This window comes from Typopeltis vanoorti, chromosome 4 (assembly GCF_054136105.1).
Source record: "Typopeltis vanoorti isolate ZY-2024b chromosome 4, IOZ_Tvanoo_1.0, whole genome shotgun sequence".
Lineage (NCBI taxonomy): Eukaryota > Metazoa > Arthropoda > Arachnida > Uropygi > Thelyphonidae > Typopeltis > Typopeltis vanoorti.
The window spans coordinates 5,978,780-5,991,905 of record NC_143552.1 but is presented as its reverse complement, the minus strand read 5'-3'; the positions used below and the strand labels follow the sequence as shown (position 1 = coordinate 5,991,905).

General features: G+C 35.7%; 1 protein-coding gene across 1 annotated transcript in view; it reads right to left on the bottom strand.

The window, feature by feature from the left end:
* LOC150107087 (telomerase-binding protein EST1A-like) overlaps window positions 1–13,126 on the bottom strand; it is a 330,605-nt gene that overhangs the window by 43,549 nt on the left and 273,930 nt on the right. Inside the window, exon 17 of the mRNA XM_090390990.1 lies at window positions 6,679–6,893. Within this exon, the coding sequence (XP_090247116.1) occupies window positions 6,679–6,893 (215 nt within the window). The remainder of the gene's footprint in view (window positions 1–6,678; window positions 6,894–13,126) is intronic.

The window sequence follows — 13,126 nt, the reverse complement described above, 5'->3', positions numbered from 1 at the left end:
TACATTATTTGTTTGTTAAGTTTAAATAAAGATATTAATTTTGAATTTTCTTTGTCTCTCACTTAATCTCTTAAGTTAACTTATTTTTGTAATAAAATCCCAGATTGAATTCTGTGTTATTAACTGAAAAGTTAATAAACCACTCAAGTTATCCATGGATGGAAGTATTCTTTGTAAATGGTAAGAAAGGAAAACAGCTTCTGAGTTGGTTTGAAGGAAGTGTATAGATTGAATTTGCAAAAAAAACTACTATCCTGTTATTGGAGACCTAAAGTGGCCTCCAATTTATTTAAATATGGATCATATTAAAAACTTCATGTTTGGTCCTCAACAGTTTCTGGATTATATGGCCTTTAGTCGATCCATAGCACTAAAATGTATTGCAACCTTTTGTGGTCAGGATTCATATATATCACAAAAGATCTAAAATGTTGAGTCTTCCAGTCATTCAACATCTCTGTGATTCAATGACAAATAAATATTTATAATTTATTTTGATTATTTATAATAAATAAATAATCAAAAGAATTAAACACAGATTATATTTTTAAAGGATGTTTGTAGGATCTTCTTGTTAAATGTTATCAAAGCACCCATGTTCACTTTACCATTTATATTTTGCCTAGGTATGGCCATATTTGTGTGTGTGTGTGTATATATATATATATATATATATATATATCACCGGATGATGCAAAAGCAACATTAATAAAGTAGTGGATTGTTCTTCAGTTCATCACCATCATCATCTATACCTGCCATGTACCCTCAAAGGGTGTACAGTAGCATTTCTCAACCTTTCTAAGCCCAAGGACCAGTAAAATGCTTAAAACAATTCTACGGACCACTAAGTTACAGAGGCGGGGGGGGATCTGCTCCGGGCAGCACTTTTTTGGCATTTAAGAAATCTTGCCATACTGTCTATAAAACAGCAACTGAGTGATGAAATAGACTTCAACAATTTTGCAAAAAAGTTTTACTTTGATTTTTAATTTATTTCCCTATACGTTGTTTTCACTTTTTGTAATTTTTTTATAAAACCTATGTGGGAATTACCAACATTTCGGAAAAACTATGCCATTTATAACATAATAAATCTAAAAGCATGTTTTGAATACATATGGAAACATAATTAATTAAATTGGAAGTAAATGATAAGTGTATCATCATTGAACAAAGTTTTAATTTTTATTAAACAAATAAATAATATGATATAATTATGTTACTACTAACTTTTAATGAGATGGTTGAGCTTCTCGGCCCTTGCAGAGTTGATGGATATCCTGCTCAATATTAGTAAACTTCAGTCGAAGGTCGGCACACACAGTGAGATGATTTCTGTATTTTGTTTTTATTTGAAGGAGCGATGAAAATCCTTTCTCACAAAGATTGGCTGTAGAAAACTGCATAACGAATTTTAATGCTTCTTCAGATAATTCAGGAAATTCACTTCTCACTGAAGATGAGATCCAAAATCGAGCCAAACCAAGATCACAGAATTGCATTTTAAGTCCACTGCACTTGAAAGCTCAATTAACTGTTCTTTTTTTCATTTCAGATTTTTGAGGTGGTCTTCTTCCAGAAACTCAGAATGAACAAAAATATAATTTTCTACTAAAAAGTATTCCAATGTTGGAAAAGATGCAAACTGTCTGTCTTTTACATAATTAATCCATAATCTAGGAGATGTGCTTTACATTATGGAAAATACTAAGGAAAGTAATCTGGAGCTTACTCTACCTTTACTACGAGTTGCCCATAAGGTTGCTTATGCTTGCATCTGCCGAACTTTTAGTTTCTATATATTCGGCAAGAAACTCTTGTAGTTTCTATATTCGGCTATGAAATAATGTTGGATTCAATATCCACTTAATTTCTACCATCATGTATTATATTTGCAGTGGTTTTTTTTTTGTGTTTTATTGCTTGTTTGCCGAGGTCTGGAGAGTCATTTTGCTTGTTATTGTAGAAAAATGTATGCCGATAAGAAAAAAAAAAAAATCTCTTCAAAGGACTCTCTTGATTACGTCTTTTGATAAAAAAAAATGCAGTAAATAATGTAGGTACTAGTATTTATTAAACATTTACTTTGCATTCATTTTTTATCTTTCCTAAAAGAGTATCATATAAAACTAATTATTAATACAGTCATGGATTATGGATGAATTGTAATTTTTACCATTTATTATTAGTAACATCGATGGATTAATTAACCACGTTAATCGAGGGATACCTGTATCTATTTAATTAATTTTAAGTCTCCCTGCAGACCACCTGTCCCATCATCGCCCACAGGTTGAGAAACACTAGTGTACAAGATATTATTTATTTATGAGATTTTTGATTATTTATTTTAATCTAATTAATCTCTTTATAGAGATGATCTCTGTTCAACAATTATTTTTTTTTTATTTCTGAGTGCTTTTATTTATTTGCCCAAGGGTTCACTCCGAATGGTGCAATGACCTCTTTTTTTACTAATTCTTTCAGAATCCAAAAAAATCACTGACTCAAGACCAAAATACAAAATAAACACATTTAATATAACAAAAACAATATATCTACACTTCAAACAATATTACATAACTAACTACAAATTTAATTGGATGTGAGGCCTTTTTAAAAATAAACTTACACTTAAAACTAGACTAAACACTTTGATTTCATCATCATTTAGGCCTAGTATGGCCTGTTCCGGCCTTAGAAGTCATCGTTGATCGTTTAAGAGGACTTCCTGGTTTTCTTTTTCCTAATGGCTTGTATTGTACACTTTGTTTTCACAATGATAAAATGTTCACAGCCAGTTTTTTTCTCTGTCAAGGTCCTTTTCAGAAGATATATGACTTAATTCTTCATTTTCATAGGATCCTTTATCATCACTCATATAGCACACATTAATTCTTCCTGACTCAATTCTGTCTTCTCTTCGGTAGAAATAATAGTTAGATGGGGCGTCTTTAAGACAGATGAAACTTCCTAATCAGAGTTTTCTCGAACATTCCTTTAGAACGTAAATAGCAACTTCTTCTTTTATTCACTAATGCTTATTGACAGTCTTAACTCTTCCACTTTAAAAAATTCAGTTTTGCGATTCCCTTTTCGGAATCTACTACTAATCTTCCAATTAGCGTTTTCTCGAATATTCCTTTTAAAACATCTACAGCAATATTTTCTTTTATTTATCTATACTTATTCCACTTTGAAACTTCATAGCTCCATGATTCCTTTTTCGGAATATACTATTAATTTTCCTCTGACTGTCACATAAAAAAAAACTTAAGTTCCTCCGAATCTAAATATCTGCCAGCCTGTGTTCTAATTTTCTCTCCGTTACCCTGATACCGAATGCTCTCCTTGTCAGCTGTCAATCACACATAAAATTTCTCGGCAAGCATGCACACTCCATGAAACTGGCAAGCAAGAAGTTAGGTATAATGGCTGACATGTAGATTATGTTAGCGTAATGAGGATGTCTCTTGAAAACACAACACTTAATATTTTAAACTACTATAAAATTGTTTAACGTAACACAACTATTCAAATCCGATAAGCACATCAATTTTTTTAACTTCTTTACATTTCATTTTGACAAAACAATTGCAATAACAGGGACATCGCAAGTGCCGACAATGCGTGTTATGAAACCAAAACTAATAAACATACTAACATACATACCAACAAGCAGAACTAAATATACAATTGGGTGCTGCTATAGACCAGGTGATGGAAAAGATGATGGTGACAGTATGCACAAGCAAATAGAAGAAATGAGTGGAAGGAGGGTGATTATTATGGGAGATTTCAACTATGGTCGCATTGACTGGAGTGAGGAGAGGACACACGGGAGGAAGGAATTGGATTTTATGCAGTTATTAAGGGATAACTATCTGCGACAGCATGTAATGGAAAATACTAGGGGTCAGAGAGTGCTTGACCTAGTAATTACATCTGAGGATTTGACTGTAACAAATATGACCACATTGCCACCAATTGGTGAGAGTGATCATAGGGTCTTGACTTGGGAGGTGGCTAAAGGTGTAGAATTTTCAATTAAGACAGGGTACATGTGGAATTATCGGGCTGGAAAGTATGACAAGCTTAGGAGTTTGATTGGCTCAGTGCCAATGCATGTACAACTGCAAGGACTAGAAGTTGATAGTGCAAGGGAGGTAGTTAAGAAGTGCTTGCATGAAGCAATGGCTGTCTGTATACCTAGAGTCCGAATAATAAATCAAGTAGGGGTTAAATGGATGAATAACACCATTAAGATTGAGCTGCTAAAAAAGAAACAACTATGGAGGGAATTTAAGGAGGAAGGTGACTGGCAGGCACATGAACGGTATAAAGCGCAGGCCAGAAGGGTGATGAGTGTGGTAAGAAAAGCAAAAAAGGATTACCAAAGAACATTGGCCATGCAGGCTAAAGAGAATCCTAAACAGTTTTTTAGATATGTAGCAAGTAAAAGGAAAAATGTACATGGCAGAATGATTTTAAAGAATGCCGATGGTAGGGAGGTAACTGAATCAGTTGAGATAGCTGAGTTACTGAGTGAGCACTTTGCAAGAATATATCATCCAGGTGGTGACATTGCAGAAACGAATAAACCAGTAGATTATATGGGAATTGTGGTGAATGAAGTGGAGGTGAGTAGTCTATTGCATAACCTCAATGTCAATACATCTGTGGGATTGGATGGTACACCAGCTCATGTAGTACGAGAAGCAGCTAAAGAATTGTCAGTACCCTTGACCATTTTGTTTAATTTGAGTCTCGGGTCTGGGTTAGTCCCGAGCGGGTGGAAGGAGGGAAAAATAGTTCCACTGCATAAAGGTGGTTCCAAGACTGCTGTTGTAAATTACCGACCGATTAGCATATCAGGAATCATTGTCAAGGTCTTAGAGAAATTAGTCAAGAAAAGAATACAGGATTGGATAGATGAAAATGGGATATTGTATGGGGGACAACATGGTTTTGTGAAGGGTAGATCATGCCTCAGTAACTTGCTCACGTTTTATAACACAGTGACGGCTGAACTGGATAGGGGTAATGGGTTTACAGTGATACTACTGGACCTTGCCAAGGCCTTTGACAGGATACCACATGGAACCCTAATCAGTAAACTGGAGCAGATGGAGATAGATATAGGGTTGGTAAGATGGATAGGAGGGTGGTTGAAGGAGAGATACCAGAGAGTGGTTTATTCAGGAGTGGAGTCAAAAAGACGGCTTGTGACTAGTGGAGTGCTGCAGGGCTCTGTTCTTGGACCACTGCTTTTCAATTTGTTCATCAATGATATAGGAAAGGATTTGAGAGGAAGTGTTCACTTGTTTGCTGATGATGCAAAGTTGGGTAGAGCAATTGTGAGTGCACAGGATGTCAAAATTTTACAGGATGATTTGGATAGTTTGGAGGACTGGGCTAGGAAAAATGGATGTCAGTTTAATGTGGCAAAGTGTAAGGTTATGCACTTTGGGGTGAAAAGAACAGCAGCAGTATATCGCATTGGTGGAACCGTACTCCAGGAGATTGATGAGGCCAGGGATTTGGGAGTGCTGGTGGATAGGGAGTTGAAGTTTAGGGGGCACATTGCAAAAGTGACTAAAACAGCTCACCAAATCACTTGGCTTATGAAAAATACTTTAACATGCAGAGACAAACAAGTTGTTGTTCCTCTGTATCGAGCCTTGATAAGACCCCATCTGGACTTCTGTGCCCAGTTATGGGCACCAGGGTTTCTTCGTGATGTGGAGGAAGTGGAGAGGGTCCAGAGACGAGTGACCAAGATGATAGCAGGTCTGTGGAATGAACCTTATGAGAATAGGTTGATGATTTGAAGGTTGCAGAAATTGGACGATAGGTGAAGGAGGGGTGATATGATTGAGACATTCAAATTACTGAAGGTTTTTATAAGATTGATCCAGAAGATATTTTTGAAAATATGACTGGTGGTGGTGGGAGGAACCCCCCTTCATACATTGCTCATCAAACAACACCATAACTTTGTTCACTTGTGAACTCTCACATTAGTTTAATATTAAACAGTACACTTTACCAACAATTTCATTCAAATTGAACATAATTTTCATGGAAAGGCTTAGACGTTGGTTATGCATTTTTTACTAAATAATTTAAGGAAATTACAACGTAAACTAAGATATACATTAAAATAATTTTTAATATACTTCAATATTTTGGCAACGTCACGTTGCCATTTTCATAATTTGTCATTCATTTATGACAAATCATATTTAAATCATTATTATGAGAGATTATTAAGAATAATAAACATTTCAGTATTATTGCCTGTATGTAAACAACATAGAGGGAAATTAGCAAAGAGAAAACATGCAACTCACAGACAAAAAAATACTATTAATAGGATACGATAGATGGCATTGTGAGTTAATGGTGGTAGTGTTGTTGTGAGTAGCTGGAAGATTAAATAGTCAAGCCAGTAAATTTTATGTATTGGAGTAGAGTACCCTTCAATGATGAGTCCTTGGAAGTCCTTAAATTTTATGCAAATAAAATTATTAGATATATAAAAAAATGTGAAATATTCTAAATGCTAATAAGATGCTTTAAAAAGTCTAAATCACTTTTAATATTTAAAATACTGCCACCCATGTCAGACTTTAATAAGATGATGACAATTAAAGAAGATCAAGGTCTACTTACCTTGCTATCGCTCACATCTTCACTTCTGAAACTAATTGTATCTAGAACAGAGCCTTTAGATGTCATAGCTCGCAGATGTGGATCACGAGAAGCAAATCTTGATTCTAGAAATAACACAGCTTCTCGTGCAATCTGAGCAACTTTCTTGGCATGCTCAGGTGAAATATATGGATTATCCTTTGAACCTCGGGCTAGTCCATCTAGTTCATTCAACACTAAGTGAAAAAGAATGTAACAGCTCAATGTTTCAATATAATGAAACTTTTGCTTTAAATGTTAATTTCATCTAGAGACAATATCTAAATAGTAAAATAAATACCAATCAATTCTATCTGCTCAGCAAAAAGCTTACATGACCAAGTGGACAGTGTCGAAATTCCACAGCATATGTGGAGAAATATTGAATCCTATATGGTTTTTTTTGCGAATATCTTCACATGACAGATGATTCTCACAGTTCTGCATATGAAATATAATGCAACTTACTGAAGCAGCCTGATAAAGTTCAATCTTTAGTTTCAAACAGCAAGATTACCTAACTAAATGCATATACAGTGGTGTACTTGGATTTTGCAAAAACTTTTGATACTGCCACAAGACAAGCTGTTAAATAAATTGAAACAGATGGGATTGGATAAAAGACTTCTGAGTTGCATCAGTGACTGGCTGTCAGATAGGTATCAGAAAGTTGTATATGGTGGTGGAGTATCCTGAGAGAGGAAGTCACTACTGGTGTGCTGCAGGAGTCAGTTTTGGGACCATTGTTGATCAATTTGAAGATGATGCTAAATTGGGAAGAGCAATGTAGAGTCAAGCAGAGTTTATGGCCATACAGGCAGATTTGAACAGATTGCATGAATGGGCAGATAAATGGAATTTTCAGTTCAATGCTGCAAAATGTAAGGTTTTGAAATTTGGAAAGCAGCGATGGGATGCCAAGTGAACACTGCCAAGTGGGGAAACTCTAAAGGAGGTAGAGGATATGATATATCTGGGAGTGGTGGTGGACAAGGACCTGAAATTCAGGGGCCGCATTGTACAACTGATGTACTGAAGCAACTGACACAATGAAAAAGAAAAAGTTGGTCCTTATTGGGGATCTAAATAGCAGAGTAGGAAGTGATTGTCAGACATACAAAAATATTTTGGGAAAATTTGGAGAAAAGAGCAAAGCTAATAATAATGGAAAATATCTGTTGGATTTCTGCTCAGGACATGGACTGGTAATTACTAACACCATGTTCCAACATGAAAATGTGCAGAAATTCACATGGAGAGAAGAGTCTCATTGACTATGTTATTGTTGATAACGATGTTTTCTCCGTGGTGCAGGACACCAGAGTGTACAGAAGATTTGAAATTGGAAGTGATCACTATTTAGTCTTGAGCAGGATAAAATTGAATTTCATATTCAAAAGAAGAAAGTGTAAGAAAGTTTTAAAGCAAATAAAAGTTGAGCAGCTCTCAGATGTGAACTGTAGACTAAAATACACAGAGATTATTGAAGAAAAAATGAAAGAGTTTGAGAACAGGAACCAAACCTTGGAGATTCAGTGGCAAGCCTTGAAGAAAACCCTGATTGATTCATCCAGAGAGGCATGTGGTGAGGTTGTCTGCAAGGATGGAAAAATCAGAACTCCTGGTGGATATAGGAAGTTAAAGAAGAAAGCATATCAAAAGTTCCTGGCAAATAAGTCAGCTTGTGCTCTTAGAGAATACAGAGACAAATGCAAGAATGCTAAACAAAAGTCATGGGAGGACGTTGGCAAGAATATAGAAAATAAATATCAAGTAGGTGGCAAAATATTCTGGAGGTTGTTGAAGAAGCTTAGGAATGGAGGAAAGAGTGCTGTAAAAGGATAAAGGTGACATGAAAAAGGGAGATAAATATATCCTTGAAGTATGGAGTAATTACTTCGAAAAATTGCTAAATGAAACAAGAAGTGATATCACAGTGTGAAAAAACACTCAAGAATACATATCCATACTTGAAGTAGAAAAAACCATCAAAGGTTTGAAATGTGGAAAGGAAGCAGGAGTAGATGATATTCGACCAGAAATGCTGAAATATGGTGGAACGAAAGTCTTACAGTGGCTGCACTGCATAGTTCAGAATGTCTGGACAGAGGGACGAATTCCTGATGATTGGAGTAGAGCTCTCATAGTACCCATATATAAAAAGGGAAATAAAAAATTATGTGAGAATTACAGAGGTATTTCTCTATTGAGTGTTTCCTGGTAAGATTTATGCAAGTATACTTGAGAAACGGTTGAGAAGAATTGTGGAAGAAAAGCTTGGTGAAGAACAAGCTGGATTCAGGTCAAATAGAGGCTGTCAGGATCAGATCTTCACTTTATAACAAATAGTGGAGAAATCATGGATATTTAACAAAGTTCTGTATTTAAGTTTTGTCGATTTGGAAAAGGCATATGATAAGGTGCCAAGAGAAGCTATTCAATACGCTACAGTTATATGGTGTCAATGGGGCATTATATCAAGCAATACTTAGTCTTTATTTCAGTTGTAAGTCAGCAGTTAGAATTGAAGGAAGTACATGAAGATGGTTTAATGTTAAATCTGGTGTGAGACAAGGATGTACATTATCCCCCTCTGTTATTCATTATCTATATGGATCACATTATGAAGGAAGGTGCTATGATATCAGAATTGCAGATGTTAATGTCAGCTCTTTGCTTTATGCGGAAGATGTTATACTTCTAAATAAATCTGCTACATCTGCAAGATTCTCAAACTAAATTGAATAACTGTTATAATAGATATGGCATGAAGGTCAGCAATAAAAAGAAAAAGACAATGAAAATAGGCATAATCATTGAAAATGTCAACTGTGTTGTAAACGGAGAACCTATGGAACAAGAAAAACATTTCAGCTACTTAGGCACGATTTTTAATGAAGATGGTAAATTAAATATAGAAATAGACAATAGAATCAACAAAGCTGGTATGGCAGGAAGTCAATTGAATAAATTCATATGGAATAAGAGAGAAATTAGTCGGAACACTAAATTAGCTGTATACAAGACAGTGTTCAAACCAGTTTTAACTTATGGATCTGAGAGGTGGTTCAGAAGTAAAACACTTGACCAAAGACTGCAGATATGAGACTCCTGAGAAAGATTAGAGGCATGAACAGATAGCATCAATGGCAATATCATGTTAAAAATGAGGATATTAAGAAAGAACTTGACATTGTCAGCATCCGGGAATGCGTTAGCAGCGCTAATCTCAGGTAATATGGTCACATAAACAGAATGGGCGAGGAAAGATTAGCAAAACAAGTGTTATCTGCCAGGTTGGCAGGAAAATGACCCAGAGAAAGACCAAGATATAGGTGAATAGATAGAGTACAAAGTGCCTTAGACGATAGAAATATAAGATCTGATATTGTTGGAGTCTTGCAAGTAATAGACTGATTTGGAGGAAAATTGTAGATAAGAAGTTTGTAATGATGTAAGTTTTTCAGTCTTTGGTCAAGTGTTTTACTTCTGACCCAGCTCACAGACCCATAAGTTAAAACTGGTTTGAACACTGCCTTGTTCAACTAATTTACTGTTCCGATTAATTTCTCTCTTATTCCATATGAATTTATTCAATTGACTTCCCACCATACCAGCTTTGCTGATTCTGTTGTCTATTTCTATATTTAATTTACCATCTTCACTAAAAATCATGCCTAAATAGCTGAAAAGTTTTACTTGTTCCGCAGGTTCTCCATTCACAACACAGTTGACATTTTCAATGATTCTGCCTATTTTCATTGTCTTTTTATTGCTGACCTTCATACCATATCTATTACAACAGCTATTCAATTTAGTCAGAGAATCTTGCAGACTTGTAGCGGATTTATTTAGAAGTATAACATCATCCGCATAAAGCAAAGAGCTGAATTAACATCTCCAATTTTGATATCATGTTTAATACCACTTTCCTTCATAATGTGATCCATATAGATAATGAATAACAGAGGGGATAATGTACATCCTTGTCTCACACCAGATTTAACATTAAACCATCTTCCTGTGCTTCCTTCAATTCTAACTGCTGACTTACAACTCAAATAAAGACGAAGTATTGATTGATATAATGCCCCATTGACACCATATAACTGTAGTGTATTGAATAGCTTCTCTCTTGGCACCTTGTCATTTGCCATTTCTAGATCAACAAAACTTAAATACAGATCTTTGTTATATTCCAATGATTTCTCAACTATTTGTCATAAAGTGAAGATCTGATCCTAACAGCCTCTATTTGGCCTGAATCCAGCTTGTTCTTCACCAAGCTTTTCTTTCACAATTCTTCTCAACCGTTTCTCAAGTATACTTGCATAAATCTTACCAGGAACACTCAGTAGGGAAATACCTCTGTAATTCTCGCATTCAGTTTTATTTCCCTTTTTATATATGGGTACTATTAGAGCCCTACTCCAATCTTCGGGAATTCGTCCCTCTGTCCAGGCCTTCTAAACCGTGCAGTGCAGCCACTTTAAGAATCTTATACCACCATACTTCAGCATTTCTGGACAAATATCATCTAATCCTGCTGCCTTTCCACATTTCAAGCCTTTGATGGCTTTTTCTACTTCAAGTATGGATATGTATTCCTGACTGCATGCCTGGTCAGTGTTTTTTAGCACTGTGCTGCCATCACTGCTTGTTTCATTTAGCAGTTTTTCAAAGTAATTACTCCATACTTCAAGGATATCTTTTTCTCCGAATTTCATGTCACCTTTATCATCTCTAACTCCTCTTACAGCACACTTTCCTCCATTCCTAAGCTTCTTAAACAACCTCCAGAATATTTTGCCACCTTCTTGATATTTATTTTCTATATTCTTGCCAAAGTTCTCCCATGACTTTTGTTTAGCTTGTTTTACACAGTGTTTAGCATTCTTGCATTTGTCTCTATATTCTCTAAGAGCACAAGCTGACTTATTTGACAGGAACTTTTGATATGCTTTCTTCTTTTCCTTCACTGCCTCTTTAACTTCCTGTGTCCACCAGGGAGTTCTCATTTTTTTATCCTTACAGACAACCTCACCACATGCCTCTCTGGCAGAATCAATCAATATTTTCTTCAGAGTTTTTCCACTGAATCTCCAAGGTTTGATTCCTGTTCTCAAACTCTTTCATTTTTCTTCAATAATCTTTGTGTATTTTAGTCTACAGTTCACATCTGATAGCTGCTCAACTTTTATTCGCTTTAAAACTTTCTTACATGTTATTCTTTTCAATATGAAATTCAATTTTATCCTGCTCAAGACTAGATAGTGATCACTTCCAATTTCAAATCCTCTATACACTCTGGTGTGTCCTGCACCAGGGAGAAAACATCACTATCAACAATAACATAGTCAATGAGACTTTTCTTATTCCTAGCCTCTTCTCTCCGTGTGAATTTGTGCACATTTTTATGTTGGAACATGGTGTTAGTAATAACCAGTCCATGTGCTGAGCAGAAATCCAACAGATATTTGTCATTATTACTAGCTTTGCTCTTTTCTCCAAATTTTCCCAAAATATTTTTGTATGTCTCACAATCATTTCCTACTCTGCTATTTAGATCCCCAACAAGGACCAACTTTTCATTTTTCATTGTGTCAGTGGCTTTTTCTAAAGCCTAAAAAAATTCCTCCACTTCTACCTTAGTAGAACCTTCTGTGGGATAGGCACAAATAAGTCTCATTGTCCAGTTCCCCATTCTCATATTTGCCCACATTACTCTACTTGAGACTGACTGCCATTCAAGAAGATTAGCCTCGTATTTTGTGTTGAATACTATGGCTACTCCTTCTTTTCCTTGATTGTCATTGCCTGAATATAACATTTTGTATTTATTGCTCAGAAAGATCTCACCAGTTTTGGTCTTTTTTGTTTCAGTCACCCCGATTATGTCGATCTGGTACTTATCTAATTCCTCAGCTAGCTCCATTTCTTTGCTTCTTACGTTGATAGTACCGATCTTTAACTCTGGTGATGTTGAGTTGGGGTTTGTTTTCAGATTTGTTCCAATAGCTGACTTTTCGCTGTTCGCCCTGGTTCCCTGGCGAAAACAACGGGAGCCTTGTTTAACCGGGCGACGCCCCAGCCGTCATGAAATTTTGTCATGTCGTACCATCATTTTTAATTTTGGTTTAACCAATAAGAATACAATTTGGTCGGCTAAATCCCAAATTGCCAGTCCTCGTTCATTCAGTATCCAAGTAGATACCCAACAGGGTGTACCACGAGAAGGTGAGGATTGGACATTAGGTCAGAAGCGTTGGTCGGTTCTCCGCATTCCTTTAAAGGCTATGTGGAGGTCTCCTCTCAGTTATACAGCTTTGACCCTTAAGCACCCCACAATTCTTCTTTTACGGGACAAATTTCTGCTTGATATTATAGTACTCTTTTGCCCATTTACTACATTCTGGCTATTTTGTGTGGC